This window comes from Loxodonta africana, chromosome X, assembly GCF_030014295.1.
Source record: "Loxodonta africana isolate mLoxAfr1 chromosome X, mLoxAfr1.hap2, whole genome shotgun sequence".
Classification (NCBI taxonomy): domain Eukaryota; kingdom Metazoa; phylum Chordata; class Mammalia; order Proboscidea; family Elephantidae; genus Loxodonta; species Loxodonta africana.
In genome coordinates this window covers 177,800,495-177,819,621 of record NC_087369.1, presented here as the reverse complement: position 1 = coordinate 177,819,621, position 19,127 = coordinate 177,800,495, and the positions used below count along the sequence as shown (strand labels likewise).

The window sequence follows — 19,127 nt, the reverse complement described above, 5'->3', positions numbered from 1 at the left end:
TAGTATGCCTCAGAACCAGCTGGAGATTTCTGGGCTCCACCCACGGAGGCAGAGTTTGACCTCCAAGTAATTCTGATGCAAGTGGTTCTGGACTACACTTTGAAATTTGAAAAACAATAACCCAGGGAGAAACAATAAGAACAAACAAACAAAAACAGAAACAACCCTTTATCACCATTGTTGGGATTAGGGCTCTTTTTCTTCTCTTTCTTTTCACCTTCCCCAATCCCAACTTTAATTTCTAGTATGCAATGGGCCTAACCCTTTTCTGAAGACACACTTACCATTTATAGTTACACATGATAATAATGTTAACAGAACTTTTTATAGCATGATTTTTATATATCCTAAGTCCTGAATGTTTCCGGAAAAACATTTACGTTATAATGGAAGCTCCAAGGTAAATAGGATTTGCTCAATAGGAGTTTGCTTCACAGTCAATTATGGTAGAACTCATCTATTTGGTTAAAAAGGAGTACCCACATAGATTCAACCTTTGATATGTCAGAATATTATCAGATATCTCAGAATAAATATTTTGGAAATCAAGAAGACATAAGACACATGCCTCTCAATGAAGGCAAAGAGTATTGGCAGGGTGCTGACAAGTTACCTACACTTCTTTCCACTAGCCCTGGTGTACTTTTTACTCGTAACCACCAAATTGAAACATGAAATCCTGTTCTTCCTTTAGCTTATGCTAGGCGTACATGTATTTCAACATGAAAATAAAGACAGAACAAAGGAAAAATAAATGTTTAAAATACATTCCCCAGACATTTCATTCCAAGATGTTCCTTGCCAATGTACCTTCCATAAACTTAATTTTTTTTTTTCACACTCTACTTAAATCATCTTACAAATACTCTTTGTAGGTCAGTTATAGGTAGATGAGTTCAGTCTGCAGCTCTAATGAAATTTCCAGAAAGACACCGTGTGTTCATTGCTAGTATAAAACTCATACATTGAGATAGAAGAAGAGCCAGTCTATTGTTTATCTACACACAAGTTGTGTGTGTTTTCACAGACTATATTTAGTACATAAATAAAAAAATTTTTATCCCATTTTTTTCTCCTACCTTATTCTAGGGAAGAAAGTTCTTGCATAAGCTCTTCCTTTTCTCGTTGCAACTCCTGCAAATGCTGTTGGTTTTGCTCCAATCTGTCCTCCAACCATTGTAGGAGAGGCCCACTGACTGCTGACATCTGACTGCACAGGTTCTTGGTAAACACTTCAACAGGGAAAATACAGATGAGGTAACTGTGGGAAAGCACTGTCCACTGGTATATTTCCCGTTCCACTACCAACATCCCCTCAACTGTGAGCATAGGAAGAAGGGGTTGGAGGAGGAAGTAGAAAAAGTGCAGTAAGTGGGACTGGGAGATTTTCTCTGGTCAGCCAAGGGAAAGACAAAAGAGCTCGGCAAAGCAGATACCTGTTCTGAGGTCATCTGGAACACCCCTGGATCCATAAGCCAGAGAAAACCCCGACTAGACAAAGAGTAGAAAGATGGCCAGCTCTTTACTCCTTAGGCAAAATGGCTAAGAGCCACTAAAGAGTTCCTTTCCCCAGCCTTTCAGACCTGCTCACACTGTAAATGACCATAACCCTCCTAGAGAGCTAGAACTCTGCATTCTGCAACTTAGTTTTCCATGGAGCCCTGTGGGAAAATTGCTTATCAAATGTTACTTGCATTGGAGAAATACAGTAATTCAACTCACCTGAAAGATTTTCTTTTAAATGAGGAAAACCCAGAGGAATATAGAGTAAGGGAGTTATCTTTCATGCCTAACTGTAAATTAGTGTAGTTAAAATGCTGCCCTCCTAAGCTTTGGCAAAGTTCAGCTTCATGGTGAGACAGTGATTCTATGGCACTCATTTGAAACAAATTTATCCTAATGGAAATATGTTTTTCTCTCCCATTATACATGACTGTGGGGAATATCCTTCCAGCTTTTTGTAAAAGTATATATGTACATGTATGTGTCTGTGTGTACTTTTGAATAAAAAATATTCTTTTGGACCTTACTTTTCCCCCACATAACAGTATGTCGTAGACCTCTTTCTGTGTCAGTAAAGATCTAGCTTTCCTTTTTAAGGGCTATACAATATTCATCTGAGTAGATGCACCAATAAGTTCCCTATTGATGGACATTTCAGTAGCATCTAATTTTTTCCTATTATAAAGACTGTGATTAGTATTCTTTTAAATTTATTTTTGCATACTTGTTCTATAATTTTTGAAGGATATGTTTTCTAGACGTGGAAATGCCAGTTCCAAGTCCATGTACGTATTAAAACCGATTATCCAGTGTTTTTCAGATTATACCAAGTTATACCTCCAAGAACAGTATATGTGAGTGTTCACTTCCCCTACTTCCTTACCTAATTATCTCTCAATTTTATCTTTGCCGGGAGAAAAGATGAAAAAAATGGTAACTTTATTTTAATGTGTACTTCTTTGATATTGCCTGCAATTGGCTATTTTAACTGTGAATAGCCTCTTTGTGTGCTTTGCCCATTTTTCTAATTGAGTGCTTTTTCAGTAACAATAATAGCTAACATTATTCTAAGTACTTGACACAAATTATGCCATTTAATTCTCACAAGTGCCCTTGGAGATCAGTAAAAGGAAGCATGTAGGCTAGATAACTTGCACACCTCCCATATAGAACTTGGGTTAGGTTCTACCCCTTACTAGCTGTGTGACCTCAGGCAAGTTATTTAACATTTCTGATCTGAGTTTCCTTATCTATAAAATGGGAGTAACAATACTACCTACTCTCACAGGCTTGCAAAGATTCAGTGAGCTAACACAGTATCTGCCACATAGTAGGTACTCAGTAAAGGTTAGCCTTTAAAGGTTATTAACAACTTGAGTTTTCTGGAATGGGCCTATAAAAGTCTGTTATTTAGTTAAATCTATCAGTCTTTTGTGACTTCCGGGTTTCAGACGATACTTAGGTAATCATCTCCCCAGAGTTTGAAAAATACCCTCATATTTTCCTCCTATGTTTATTTAACTTCAGGAGCCCTGGTGGCGCAGTGGTTAAAGCAACAAGCTGCTAACCAAAAGGTCGGTGGTTTAAACCCACTGGCTACTCCACGAGAGAAAGATGTGCCTCCTTAAAGATTTCAGCCTTGGAAACCGTATGGGGCAGTTATACTCTGTCCTATAGGATCGCTATGAGTCAGGATGGACTTGACGGCAACTTTCTTTTTTTTAGTTTGCCGTTTAACTTTTAAAATAAGCTTTATTGGGGTATAATTTACAGAGAATAAGATGTATCCATTTTAAGTGTACAGTTCAATGAGTTTTGATAAATGTAAGTATCTGTGTATAACTATCAAGATATAGGCAACTTTTCATCACCCCAAAAGTTTCCCTCTGCAATTCTCTTTGCAGACGATGCCCTTCCACTCTTGGCCCCAGGCAGCTACTGATCACTACAGATTAATTTTGCCTATTCTTGAATTTCATATAAATGGAACTATAGAGCATATAGCCTTTTATGTAAGGCCTCTTTCACTTGGTATAATGCTTTTGAGATTTTTCCAGGCTGTTTGTATATCAGTAATCTGTCCCTTTTATTGTATGAATGTATCATACTTTTTTATCCATTCGCCCATCAATGGGCATGTGAGTTGTTTCTAGCTTTTGGCTACTATGAATAATGCTGTTATGAACATTCACGTACAGATTTTTGTGTGAACATAGCTTTTCATTTCTCTAGAGTAAAATACCTAGGAGAGGGACTGGTGGGGCATTTGATAATTTTAATTACCAAACTCTCTTCCAGACTGATTATACCATATTTAATACATCCTCCACAAAACTGGTCGATGTTTAGTAGCTTGAAATTGGCCATGGTAGGGGTATTACACCATGGAAACTGATAAAACACTACAAATAGGGACCCGCCCCTCCCTGAGACCTGGTTGTTAAACATATACCAGCACACCACTTAGTAAATGTATCATAAAGCTTGTACAGTCTCCTCTAGACTTATTCCAGGTAGCATTTAGTGTTAAAGGGTCCACCAGGCACAAAACAAAAGTTGGGAGCAGGATCAATGGCAAAGCTCTTGGGAAAGGAAATTCAAGAATAACTTGTACTCATTACTTCAACGACTTAAACTAATTTTCCTTTTGTCAGCTTAATATTTCTGGGATCACTGCTTACATTCAAGAAAAAAACCTTACCTGAGCCATTATGAATCTTGGTTACTGAGTCCAGATGTGTAAGGCTAAAGGGACAAAATACTTGAGGTTAGTGGCAAAGCAGTACTGTAGGGAAAAAAAAAAGATAAACTGCATCAGACCTTTGCCAACTGGATTAGATGGATATGTGTGATTTAAATTAATTCAAAAATTCAAGAAACACATGATAATTTTTTTTTAATTTTTATTGTGCTTTAAGTGAAAGTTTACAAATCAAGTCAGTGTCTCACACAAAACACATGATAAATTTTGAAATGACTGTCTCTTATGATGCCTTCACACAGTACATGTTGGGTATCTGTTAATACGGAAGACCCAATTCTTGGCACCAGGGCTACTAAGATGTTGTTGTTTATTTTGTTTTTACAACCTCCAAAAAAAGTGCCTCTTTGCCCTTGTAGGATCCAAAGTGTAACAGGAAAGAAACAAATGTTAAAAAGGTCATTTTCATATAGTGTGGGAAACATTATGATTGCAGACTGCTACAAAGCTTTCTCACAGAGAGGTAAAAGAACTAGGGGCACACCAGTTGAGCTACTCAAGATAAAAGGTCCTGATGAGAGAAGAAAAAAGAGAGGTTCTTTACCTGTGGATCCTCCTATATGCATCCTGCTCCTCCTGGCACAGGATCTTGGGCAGCTCTACTGCTGATTCAAGGCACACTCTCCCAATGGTGACATGAGGTACAATATGGATTGGGATTTCGATTCTCTCATACCTGAAAGGCAATTAGCTCAGGTCAGTTTTCAATCCTGAGTTGTCATAATCAGAAGTTCTCCATAGTTTTAATAGAAACTTTGGGATACAGCTTACTTCAAAGATGAAACACTCTTTAATTTATTTTTGTGGCTCAACTTCAAAGTAGACAGAGTTCATACTGGGTTTGTCTGGGGAGACAATTGGAAGCCCAGCTGCAGAGCCAGTATTCTCTAATCCCATAGACAAACTGAGGCCACTTCTGTAAATTTAAGGAAGGCCTTGGGAGCTTGAGGTCCTTATGCTCCCCAGAGAGGGGAAATAGCTAATTAACACTCTTTTCAGTCAGGAAGTTGCCAGTGAAGTTGAACAGATTAATCGCAATGTCTGGGGAAGAGGAACTGCAGACCCTTCAATGACTCCATCAGATTCATTATGTACATGGGATTACTCACATAATTGCTCACTTGTTCTAACTCAGTGTTCACCAGCAGCCCTCACTTCCCATTCTCTCCCCTGAGGGGGAAATAGGTAAGACATTCATTCACAAATACTTGTATTTTCATGCTAGAGTAGGAGAAACAGATATGATTGTTACTGAAGCCAACCAACCAACCTCTATCCACTTCTCAGCCCAAACACACCTAAACTCCAACAACTGTGGGTTCAGTGGAGTATCCAGGCACATGGACCTATAGGCACATGGTGGTAAAGCAGCATAAGATCTAGCTCATCCTTCTCCCTTTCCCACCTAGCAGTGTGGCTTGCCCCACACCACAAGCTAGACGGAACACAAATGATGGGGAATTACAAGCACTACCTCCCCTACTCCAGCGCCCCCCTCCACCACATCCAAGTACCCAAGGACAAATTCAAAAAAAAAGTATGCCATAGCTACTCATGGTTTTTCAGAAGGCCCTTTGAAGTAACACACAGTGACTATGATTACTAATTATTTCTAGAAACTTGAAGAAGTCAATCTGTTGATGCTATTAGCCTGGTAAGCAGAGCTTCCCATGGAGTTTGTTAGGACCATGAACAAAAACGGTTTGAATGGGTTTGAATACACATCTTCATAAATTCCTATAGAACACATCTGGAGCTTCTGTCAGCTCACTCAAAACTACAATGCAAGGATCTAGGTAGGTAGAGATCCAAAGTTTATGACATAATTTTGCTTCTCTGAATGGTGGACTGGCTGCTTAAGACTAATCCTCCTGTTGAGAGGAATTAGAATAGCTGGGCCAAATAAGACAGCATTCTTGGAAGGCACTGGAAAGCTACCAAGGCAGTGAGTAATTGTGGGGTCAAGATCTGGGAGAGGAGGAAATTCAGAGAGATAAAGCCTGGCATTTAAGAACACTTTTTTCATGGAAAGGCATCTGCTGATTCCAGAGGAGGAAGCTTAGAGGCTGGGAAGTTGAATAGAGCTTTCCTGTTGTTGTGTGCTTATAAGTCAATTCCAACTCACAGTGACCCTATAAGACAGAGTAGAACTGCCCTATATGGTTTCCTAGGCTGTAATCTTTACAGAAGCAGATCACAGGTCTTTTCTCTCATAGAATGGCTGGGGAGTTCAAACTACCAATCTTTTGGTTAGCAGCCTAATGCTTTAACGATTGCCAAAAGAGCATATAGGGCTTGTTAGGTGCTCGTCAAGCTGGCTCTGACTCATAGCTACCCTTTGTACAACACAATGAAACAACGGCCGGTCCTGTGCCGTCCTCACCATCATTGCTATGCTTGAGCCCATTCTTGCAACCACTGTGTCAACTCATCTCTTTGAGGGTCTTCCTCTTTTTTGCTGACCCTCTACTTTACGAAGCATAATGTCCTTCTCCAGGGACTGGTGCCTCCTGATAACATGTTCAAAGTATGTGAGACAAAGTATCACCATCCTCACTTCTAAGGAGCATTCTGGGTGCATTCTTCCAAGACAGATTCTTCATTCTTCTGGCAGCCCACAGTATATTCAATATTATTCACCAACACCATAATTCAAAGGCATCCATTCTTCTTTGGTCTTCTTTATTTATTGTTCAGCCTTTGCATGCATATGAGGCAATTGAAAATACCATGACTTGGGTCAGGCGCGCCTTAGTCCCCAAGGTGACATCTTTGCTTTTCAATACTTGAAAGAGGTCTTTTGCAGATTTGTCCAATGCAATATGTCTTTTGATTTCTTGACTGCTACTTCATGGGCAATGATTGTGGATCCAAGTAAAATGAAATCCTTGACAACTTCAATCTTTTCTCCATTTATCATGATGTTGCTCATTGGTCCAGTTGTGAGGATTTTTGTTATCTTTATATTGAGGTATAATCCATACTGAAGGCTGTGCTTTTTGATCTTCAATACTAAGTGCTTCAAGTCCTCTTCACTTTCAGCAAGCAAGGTTGTGTCATCTGCATAACGCAGGTTGTTAACGAGTCTTCCTCCAATCCTGATGCCCCGTTCTTCTTCATATAGTCCAGCTTCTCCTATTATTTGTTCAGCATACAGATTGAATAGGTATGGTGAAAGAATACAACCCTGACGTACACGTTTCCTGACTTTAAACCAATCAGTGTCCCCTTGTTCTGTCTGAACAACTGCCTCTTGATCTATATAAAGGTTCCTCAGGAGCACAATTCAGTGTTCTGGAATTCCCACTCTTTGCAATGTTATCCATAGTTTGTTATGATCCACACAGTCAAATGCCTTTGCATAGTCAATAAAACACAGGTAAACAAACATCCTTCTGGTATTCTCTGCTTTCAGCTAAGATCCATCTGACATCAGCAGTGATAGCCTTCATACCACATTCTCTTCTGAATCCAGCTTCAATTTCTGGCAGTTTCCCATTGATGTCCTCCTATATTGAATGATCTTTACCAAGATTTTACTTGCCATGTGACATTAGTGACATTGTTTGATGATTTTCACAATCTGTTGGCTTACCTTTCTTTGGATTGGGCACACATATGCACCTCTTCCAGTCAGTCGGCCAGGAACCTGTCTTCCAAATTTCTTGGCATAGACAAGTGAGCACTTCCAGCGTTGCATCCATTTGTTGAAACATCTCAACTGGTATTCTGTCAATTCCTGGAGGCTTGTTTTTTGCTAATTCCTTCAGTGCAGCTTGGGCTTCTTCCTTCAGTACCATCGGCTCTTGACCATATGCTATCTCCTGAAATGGCTGAACGTCTACCAATTCGTTTTGGTACGGTGACTCTGTATATTCCTTCCATCTTCTTTTGATACTTCTTGTGTCATTCAATATTTTGCCTGTAGAATCCTTCAATTTTGCAACTCGAGCTTGAATTTCCTCCTTCAGTTCTTTCAACTTAAGAAATGGCGAGCATGTTCTTCCCTTTTGGTTTTCTATCTCCAGCTCTTTGCACATGTCATTATAATACTTTACTTTGTCTTCTCGAGCCACCCTTTCAAATCTTCTGTTCGGCTCTTTTACTTCATCATTTCTTCCTTTTGCTTTAGCTACTCTACATTCAATAGCAAGTTTGACTCTCTTTTGACATCCATTTTGGTCTTTTCTTTCTTTCCTGTCTTTTTAATGACCTTTTGCTTTCTTCATATATGATGTCCTTGATGGGGCTAAGGTGATAAAAATTTGAGTTCAGGCCTGTCAAAGTAAAGCGATCCTAGTAAACTGTCCCCAGGCTTTCAGTTGGGACTTCAACAAATATATACTAGGAATAAAAATTGACCAGCCCTTACAGGAATTGGAGGCCCAATTTTGAGTCATCTCAATTTCTAATTGTATTAAAGTTATCTGGTAGTTCTGCTTCAAGTTAAGTTGTAGAAGGTCACCAAAGACCCTCCCACCATAACAAGAAAACAACAGATAGAACAAAATCTATACAGATTTTTTAAAAAGATACTAGAGAGCAGTGGATTCAACGATAAGTCTAAATGAACTATATCCCAGAGAGGGACAAGCCTTTCCTAGATGAGTAGAGACCAGCAGCCACCCTCTTCCCTGGAGGCATGTGTCTTGTCTGAGGGCACAAGTAGGTGAAGGATGGGGCTTGTCACATGTAGATGAGCTTTGCTGGGATAAGGAGAAACCAACAGGGCTTGTAACAATCATGTGAGTTGGTCTAAGAGACTGGAATGTGTAGAAGCCCCAAACATATAGTTAGTTCTCCCCTATAGTTTACCCCCGTAGGACTGGCTGAGAATTTGTAGGCTCAGGAGACTGAGATTTGAGCTGCAATGAACACTGGTGTACAGGTTTCAGTTTGTGTTCCACCCTTTACTTCTTCTCTGTATATACCTAGGATTGGGATTGCTGGGTCATATGGTAGTTCTATGTTCAATTTTTTTTTTTTTGAGGAACAGCCAAGCCGTTTTCCACAGTGGCTGTATCATCTGACATTCCCACCAGCAATAGATGAGGGTTCCAGTTTCTCCACAACCTCATTAACACCTATTGGTTTCTTTTTTTTTTTAAATCATTGCCATTCTAATAGGGGTGAGTTAGTGTCTCATTGTAGTTTTGATTTGCATCTCTCTAATGCATTGGGTTTGGGTAATGCCTAATGGGAGCCCTGGTGGTGCAGTGGTTAAGAGCTCAGCTGCTAACCAAAAGGTCAGCAGTTCGATTCTATCAGCCACTCCTTGGAAACCCTACAGGGCTGTTCTATTCTGCCCTATAGGGTTGCTATAAGCCGGCATCAGGGTTTGGTTTTTGGTTAATGGCTAATGATATTAAGCATCTTTTCATGTGCCTGTGGGCATTTGAATATCCTCTTTGGTGAAGTGTCTGTTCAAGTCCTTTGCTCAATGTTTGATTGGATTATTTATCTTTTTGTTGTTAAGTATTCCCAATCTTGAGGAAAAAGCATTCGGTGATTCAGCACATTAAGTATGATATTAGCTGTGGATTATTTGTAACAGAATATAAAGTCAATATCCATATATCAGAGCCCTGGTGGCACAGCGGGTAAAACAATCGACTGCTAACCAAAAGGTCAGCTGTCTGAAACCACCAGGGACTCTGGGGGAGAAAGAGGTGGCAGTCTGCTTCCATAAAGACTTACAGTCTTGGAAACCTTATGTGGTCACTATGAGTCAGAGCTTGACTCAATGACAGTGGGTTTGGGATACATATTTCATATCAATTTACTTTTTAAATAACCAAGTAGAAAATAAAAAAATAATAATTAAAAATACCAATTACAATAGCATAAAACACCAAATACCTAGGAATAATATAAACAAAATATGTACCAGATTTCTGCACTGAAAAATATAAAAGGTTATTGAGAGAAATTAAGTAAGACTTAAATAAGTGGAGGCATGTATCATGTTTACAAGGAGCCCTGATGGCACAATGATTAAACACTCAGCTGCTAACTGAAAGGTTGGTGATTCAAACCCACCCAGCAGCTCCCCAGGAGAAAGACCTGGTGCTCTGCTCCCATAAAGATTACAGCCTTTAAAACCCTATGGGGCAATTCTATCCTGTGCTATAGGGTCACTAAGAGTCGGAATGGACTTGACGGTACACAACAACAACATCATGTTCACAGAGTGGAAGGCTATTATAAAGATGACAGTTCTCCTTCAAATTAATTAATAGATTCAATACTATCCCAATAAAAATCTCAGCAGATTTTCTTGCGGAAATCAACAAGTTGATTCTAAAACTTATATGGGATTACAAAGGTCCAAGAATAGCCAAGACAATCTTGAAGAACAATAGCAAAGGGGAGAACTAGCACTACCAGATAATAAGACTTATTATAAATCTTCAGTAATTAATACAGGGTTCTATTGGCACAAGGATAAGACACAGAGACAAAAATGGAACAGACAAGACTCTAGAAACATATCCATACATTATGAACGCCTATTACATTTTAGGTCTACAACTTGCTACAGCAACATAAGATTACCTACATTGATACTGTAAATGTCATCTACGATAACCTAAAATGTGTTGTACTGAATTAATAGTGAAGTAGAGAGGGAACAGAGGTGGTAGGCTGGAATGCTAGAAACCCTTGTCATGCTATGAGAGAAGATTTAGTGAAATCAAGCACGTGACAACTTGGAAAGCAGAACATATGCCTATTTGAGTCCAAAATTCTATGGAAAAAAGTGAATTAGCCAGTTTGCAGGCAGTTGTGAAAGGAAATAGATAAAGTCCAGAGATAAGGGCCTCATAGGATTGGAAAAGTCAATGGCTTCTGCATTCCAAATGGCAAGAGATAAATCTGAACAACACTTTAAACCAAAGGCCAGAAAATTTTTTTTGTAACAAGCCAGATAATAAATACCTTATTATGCCAAAAGTGGCAGGGCAGCAATAAATGGTGCCAGATCAATTGGATATATATGTGGGATAAAAATAAACTTACTCTCATCTCACATCATTCCCCAAAGTCAGCTCTAAGTTGACTGTGCATTTAAACATCGAGGGTGAAACAATAAAGCATCTCTCAAGGTTAGGGAAAGATTTCCTAAATAAAATAGGATGCTGAAAGCACTAGATTGAGAAGATTAAAAATATAAATTGAACTATATTTACTAAACAACTTATACTCATCAAATAATACAATTAAGATAGTAAAAAACAAAGCCAGGGAGACAGAAAAGATACTCGGAATAGATATAGCTGACAAAGGGCTTGAATCCAGAATATAGAAGAACTCATTCAAATTAAGGCTTATCAATATTTGAAAAGGTGCTCAACCTTTTTCAACCTAATTTTTTCAACCTAATTAGTCACCAGGGAAATGCAAATTAAAACCACAATGAGATACCACTACACACTTATCAGAACGGCTAAAATGAAAAAAAGTCAGAAAATATCAATTCTCAATGAGGTTGTAGAGCCAGGAGAGCTCTCAAACTGCTGGTGGGAATGTAAATTTGCACCAGTACTTTATAAAATTGTGTGGCATGACCTACTAAAGTTCAATATTAACTTACAACCCAACAATTCCACTCCTATGTATGTGCCCCAAAAAATGTGTGCACATGTACAACACAAGGCATGTATAAGGATTTTCATATCAGCTTTATTTATATTAGCCAAAAACTAGAAATAACTCAAATGCTTAACAACAGGAGGATGGATAAATACTGGCAAATTCTGACAATAAAATATTATAAAGCAGTTAAAAAGAACTACTAGTATATACAACAATATGAATCTCACAGATACTATGTTCAGTGAAAAAGACATACACAAAATTGTACTTACTGTATTTTCCCATTTAGATAAAATTCAAGAACTGTAAAAATTAAACCATGTTGTTAGAAATCGAATAATGGTTACCTTTGGAAAGGAATCGCAAGGGAGGCTTCGGGAGGGCTGGTAATGTTCTATTTCTTGATATTGTGTTGCAATTTCATAGACACGTTCACTTTGTGAAAATTCATGGAGCTCATCTGTGTTGTGGTTACATGAGTGTGTTCATTTTGTGAAAACTGATCTGAACACTTATAATTTATATGCTTTCCTATATATGTTACACTTCAACTGAAAAGCTGAATTTATGACAAAGAAGCTTAAACCTAGAGTATGCTGGAGCTCACAGGTCAGACACATGTTTTAAAGGTCTACAGACAGTATTTGAAGTCTATAGCTGAGTGGACATTCAACAAATATTTATTGAGCACCAGGGGTACAGTGGCAAAACGGTGCAGCCCTTGTTTCAAGGAGCTTGCATGCCAGTAGCGAGACAAGATATTAAAATATAATGTTATAAAAAATTATAAAGGAAGCATAGGATCCCATTTGGTTCACAGGAGGAATGCTTAACTGGGATGGTAACTGGGAGTATCGGGAGTTGAGCCGTATCATAGAAGGATTCCTAAATTTGAGCTTAGTCTTTAAAAATGAATAGGAGTCAGCCAGGTGATAAAGGGGAAAGAATACTATAGACAGAGTGAGTATATATTAGTGAGAAGGAATATGGCTGGAGAATTAGGCAAATCATGAAGGACCACATGTTCTAGGTTTAAGGGCTTTATTCTGAGGGCATTAGGGTGCAGGACCATTTTAGAAAGCCTACCGCGTGGATACCTGATTGGAGGGAAGTAAGACTAAAACGGAGACAGTGTTAAAAGGCTGATGCAATTGTCTAAGCCTGGCCTGGCAATCTACATGCCAAAAACCAGCCATTGAAAACCCTATGGAGCACCATTCTAGTCTGACACACATAGGGTTGCCATGAGTCAGAATCAGCTTGGCAGCAACTGGAACTAAGATGGGGGGTGAGGGGAGAAGGGATGTATTCAAAAGATATTAAATATGCACAATTTACAAAACTTAGAAACAGAGTGGCATAGCTGAACTTGTAATGTATCAGAAAGAAATAATGCTGCCCTAAATTCTACTGTGGAGTCCTTAGTAGCTGGTATGGCTACACATTTGCTTCTACAACTCTGATACCCTGTGAGCTAATGGACACACTATTTTGGATTATCAGTGCGGAAAGAACAGGGATTAACTATGCGGAACCTCTCTCCATGTGACTGAGCACAGCTAGGTACTCATTACATACTGCTTAATTATATAAATGTAAATAGATAAACAGACCTATCAAAAGGCTAAACAATAGTGGTGATAGGAAACTTACTATGAATTTACAATAACTAAGCAGGAGGGTAGCGTAGTGGATAAGTGCTACAGCTGCTACCCAAGAGGTCAGCAGTTCAAATCCGCCAGGCGCTCCTTGGAAACTCTATGGGGCAGTTCAACTCTGTCCCATAGGGTCGCTATTAGTCGGAATCGACTCGATGGCAGTGTTTTTTTTTTTGGGGGGGGGGTAAGCAGGAGAACCCCCACATGTCTGTCAGTTTGTCATACTGTGGGTACTTCTGTGTTGCTGTGATGCTCGAAGCTATGCCGCTGGTATTCGGATACCGGCAGGGTCACCCATGGAGGACAGGTTTCAGCAGAGCTTCCAGACAAAGACAGACTAGGAAAAAGGACCCGGCAGTGTACTTCTGAAAAGTATTAGCCAGTGAAAACCTTATGAATAGCAGTAGAACATTGTCTGATATAGTGCTGGAAGATGAGCCCCCCAGGTTGGAAGGCACTCAAAAGATGACTGGGGAAGAGCTGCCTCCTCAAAGTAGAGTCGACCTTAATGATGTGGATGAAGTAAAGCTTTTGGGGCCTTCATTTGCTGATGTGGCACGACTCAAAATGAGAAGAAACAGCTGCAAACATCCATTAATAATATGAACATGCAATGTACGAAGTATGAATCTAGGAAAATTGGAAATTGTCAAAAATGAAATGGAACACATAAACATCGCTATCCTAGGCATTAGTGAGCTGAAATGGACTGGTATTGGCCATTGTGAATCGGACAATCATATAGTCTACTATGCCAGGAATGACAGGTTGAAGAGGAATGGCATTGCTTTCATTAACAAAAAGAACATTTCAAGATCTCTCCTGAAGTACAACGCTGTCAGGGATAGGATAACATCCGTACGCCTACAAGGAAGACCAGCTAATATGACTATTATTCAGATTTACGCACCAACCACTAAAGCCAAAGATGAATAGAAGATTTTTATCAGCTTCTGCAGTCTGAAATTGATTGAACATGGCATCAGGATGCACTGATAATTACTGGTGATTGGAACGCGAAAGTTGGAAACGCAGAAGAAGGATCGATAGTTGGAAAAATATGGCCTGGGTGACAGAAACAATGCCGGAAATCGAATGATAGAATTTTGCAAGACCAACGACTTCTTCATTGCAAATACATTTTTTCACCAACATAAACGGTGACTATACACATGGACCTCACCAGAAGGAACACACAGAAATCAAATCGACTACATCTCTGGAAAAAGACGATGGAAAAGCTCAGTATCATCGGTCAGAACAAGGCCAGGGGCCGACTGTGGAACAGACCATCAATTGCTCATATGCAAGTTCAAGCTGAAACTGAAAAAAATCAGAGCAAGTCCATAAGAGCCAAAATACGACCTTGAGTATACCCCACCTGAATTTAGAGATCATCTCAAGGATGGATTTGACGCGTTGAACACTAATGATTGAAGACCATACGAGTTGTGGAATGAAATCAAGGACATCATACATGAAGAAAGCAAGAGGCCATTAAAAAGACAGGAAAGAAAGAAAAGGCCAAGATGGACGTCAGAGGAGACTCTGAAACTTGCTCTCGAACATTGAGCAGCTAAAGCAAAAGGAAGGAATGATGAAGTAAAAGAGCTGAACAGAAGATTTCAAAGGGTGGCTTAAGACAAAGTAAAGTATTATGATGACATGTGCAAAGACCTGGAGATAGAAAACCAAAAGGGAAGAACACGCTCGGCGTTTCACAAGCTGAAAGAACTAAAGAAAAAATTCAAGCGACAAGTTGCAATAGTGAAGGATTCTATGGGGGACATATTAAACGACGCAGGAAGCATCAAAAGAAGATGGAAGGAGTACACAGAGTCACCATACCAGAAAGAATTAGTCAACGTTCAACCATTTCAAGAGTGGCATATGATCAGGAGCCAATGATACTGAAGGAAGAAGTCCAAGCTGCTCCGAAGGCACTGGTGAAAAACAAGGCTCCAGGAATAGATGGAACATCAACTGAGATGTTTCAACAAATGGATGCAGCGCTAGAAGTACTCACTCGTCTATGTCAAGAAATTTGGAAGACAGCTACCTGGCCAGCCCACTGGAAGAAATCCATATTTGTGCCTATTCCCAAGAAAGGTGATCCAACCAAATGTGGAAATTATTGAGCAATATCATTAGTATCACACGCAAGCAAAATTTTGCTGAAGATCATTCAAAAACGGCTGCAGCAGTATATCGACAGGGAACTGCCAGAAATTCAGGCCAGTTTCAGAAGAGGACGTGGAACCAGGGATATCATTGCTGATGTTAGATGGCTGTTGGCTGAAAGCAGAGAATACCAGAAGGATGTTTACCTGTGTTTTATAGACTATGCAAAGGCATTTGACTGTGTGGATCATAACAAACTATGGATAAACTGCGAAGAATGGGAATTCCAGAAAACTTAATTGTGCTCATGGGGAACCTGTACATAGATCAAGAGGCAGTTGTTTGTACAGAACAAGGGAATACTGATTGGTTTAAAGTCAAGAAAGGTGTGCGTCAGGGTTGTACTCTTTCACCATACCTATTCAATCTGTATGCTGAACAAATAATAGGAGAAGCTGGACTACATGAAGAAGAACGGGGCATCAGGATTGGAGGAAGACTCATTAACAACCTGCGTTATGCAGATGACACAACCTTGCTTGTTGAAAGTGAAGAGGACTTGAAGCACTTACTAATGAAGATCAAAGACCACAGCCTTCAGTATGGATTACACCTCAACATAAAGAAAACAAAAATCCTCACAACTGGACCAGTGAGCAACATCACGATAAGCGGAGAAAAGATTGAAGTTGTCAAGGATTTCATTTTACTTGGATTCACAATCAACAGCCATGGAAGCAGCAGTCAAGAAATCAAAAGACGCATTCCATTGGGCAAATCTGCTGCAAAGGACCTCTTCAAAGTGTTAAAGAGCAAAGATGTCACCTTGAAGACTTAGGTGGGCCTGACCCAAGCCATGGTATTTTCAATCGCATCATATGCATTTGAAAACTGGGCAATGAATAAGGAAGACCGAAGAAGAGCTGACTCCTTTGAATTGTGGTGTTGGCGAAGAATACTGAATATACCATGGACTGCCAAAAGAACAAACAAACCTGTCTTAGAAGTACAACCGGAATGGTCCTTAGAGGCAAGGGTGGCAAGACTGCGTCTTACGTACTTCGGACATGTTGTCAGGAGGAATCAGTCCCTGGAGAGGGACATCATGCTGGGCAAAGCACAGGGTCAGTGGAAAAGAGGAAGACCCTCAACGAGGTGGACTGACACAGTGGCTGCAACAATGGGCTCAAGCATAACAACGATTGTAAGGATCATGCAGGACCGGGCAGTGTTTCGTTCTGTTGTGCATAGGGTCACTATGAGTCGGAATCGACTGGACGGCACCTAACAACAACAAGCAGGAGAAGAATATGAGTTGAAAAATAAAATAATACCTAGAAATATAAACTACAAAATTAAGATACATCATCAGATAATGGAATCTTCAGGGTGATAAGGTTATGAAACATAAAGGCCCTGTATTGAGGGCCCGAATTCCTTCCCCAGTGGTATAACTGAGCAGCTCCCAGTGAAAATATGGCAACTATCTCCAGTGTTGATGAGCTGTCAGAAAATTCTTTTTATTTTAGTAAAAAGACATAAAATACGTCTTAATCCAAATTAAGCCATATATTTAATTCGAAATCCCAAGTAAATTTTTTGAAAAGTGAAAGAAAAACAATTTTTAAATTCTTCTAGAAGAATAAATGGATATGAAGAGTCAAGAAAATACTGAAAAAGAAGTACAACAAGGAAATATACTACCAGATACTAATGTGCATTATGACACTAAAATAATTCATACACTATTGTATCGATGCAAAAATTTCACACAAATTCACAGAATAAGACATAAAGCTTCCAAACAGGCCAAAGCATATCAAAGGAGGTGACAATTCAAGTCAGGAGAGAAAAAATTATTCAAAAAACAGTGCTAGAACAATGGGTTAAGCATTACTTTAAAAGTTATATACTACAGTCATACCACACATGAAAAAAAATTACAGTTGGATAAAGTTGTTAAATGAAATGATAAAAGAACAAGATGGTAGATTGAACATACCAATCTGCCTCTCCTGCTACCAAAAATCATTAAAACTGACAGGAAAAAGTATATAGATACTAAAAAGGTTTTTAATCTTTAACAGCATTAGAAAATAAAAAAGTATAGTCTTGTTATCTAAAAATTATGAGCCATCCCTAAAAAGCAGAAAGTAAATGGGATTGGACTAATAGATGAAATCAGAGACCAAAGTGTGCAGGACAGGACTAGAGAGGATCCTGCAGGGCTCCAAGCTCAGGGCATAAATATTGAGAGCAGGAGCGAGTCTTGGGGTAATTGTCAGCATACTGATTTGGTAATTGCAATCTGAGCAGCCATACAGGACCCTTACTCCCCGTCCCAGCCCCATCCCTTGAGCCAAGAAATAGGCAATAGAAGTGTCTACTCCCAGGTAGGAGCAGTGAATATGGGGCATTTGAGCCTGAGATGCAGGGCTGGGCCCTGGTGGCAGGTAGCCATAATGTATAGATAATGAGACAGTGATATTCCACAACAAGTAGCACATCCTGTCCTCCCACAATCACTGGATCTGGCTTGTTGAACACAGAAATCATAACCATAGAGAGGTTATGAAAATCTAAAATACACACTATAAAAACAAATGAGTATATAAAAAAACTCCAAACAGTTAAAGAAAAGGATGAAAAGAGGCAAAAAATTAACAGAGGAACTAAGACCTGATGAAATAGAGCTCCAAGAAGAAACAAGTTTTAAAACAACCTTAATATTCTCATAAAGATTAGAGAAGATATCCCATCCATGAAACAAACAGCTTATCATAAAAAGAAACAGAGATCATGGAAATTAAAATGACTTCTGAAATGAAAAGTCTTGTTAGCTAAGAAATATTATCATGGACATAGATGAAATCTGAAGTAACGAACTGGAACATCAAACCAAGGGATCCTCCTAGAATATAGTGCTAACAAAGAGATGGAGAATAAGAGAAAGTCAAGAGATAAGGAAAACAGACCCACATTTAGTACTCATTACTGAAGAAGAAGAGATAAGCCATAAAAAATTGGGTAAACAAAAATGTCTATAATGTATTAGTAATGAATAATTGGAAAAAAAATTAAAAATACAATTTTTATAATTGCTAAGAAACTGAAATATAAAGGTATTATTGCTGCTAGTTGTCATGGTATAAACAAAACATATAGAATCTGTATACTGAAAATTACAAAATGATGATGAAAGAAAACATATTAAGTAGAGACAGGAAGATACTGAAAACACTTAAATTGAACCTCTAGAGATGAAAACTACAATCCCTGATATAAAAAAAAAATACACTGCATACAATGGAAAATTAAACACTGCAGAAGAAAAAAAAATTAATTAACTCGAAGACACGGACACAGAAACTATATAATATAAATTACAGATAGAAAAGAAGACTGAAAAAAAAAATGGACAGCATATAAGTGAATTGTGGGACAATATCAAATGACCAGATACATGTGCAGTTGGACTACTAGAAGGA

The 19,127-nt window shown here is 38.9% G+C and overlaps 1 protein-coding gene across 3 annotated transcripts in view; it reads right to left on the bottom strand.

Moving 5' to 3' along the window:
* The window catches only part of BRCC3 (BRCA1/BRCA2-containing complex subunit 3), a 66,777-nt gene that overhangs the window by 5,815 nt on the left and 41,835 nt on the right, over positions 1–19,127 (bottom strand). For all 3 annotated transcript variants that reach the window (XM_003421746.4, XM_003421747.4, XM_064277827.1), the window contains 3 exons: positions 4,809–4,940; positions 4,205–4,248; positions 1,080–1,232 (listed from right to left, as the gene is read on the bottom strand). In XM_003421746.4, the coding sequence (XP_003421794.1) occupies positions 1,081–1,232; positions 4,205–4,248; positions 4,809–4,940 (328 nt within the window). In that variant the 3' untranslated portion in view covers position 1,080. The remainder of the gene's footprint in view (positions 1–1,079; positions 1,233–4,204; positions 4,249–4,808; positions 4,941–19,127) is intronic.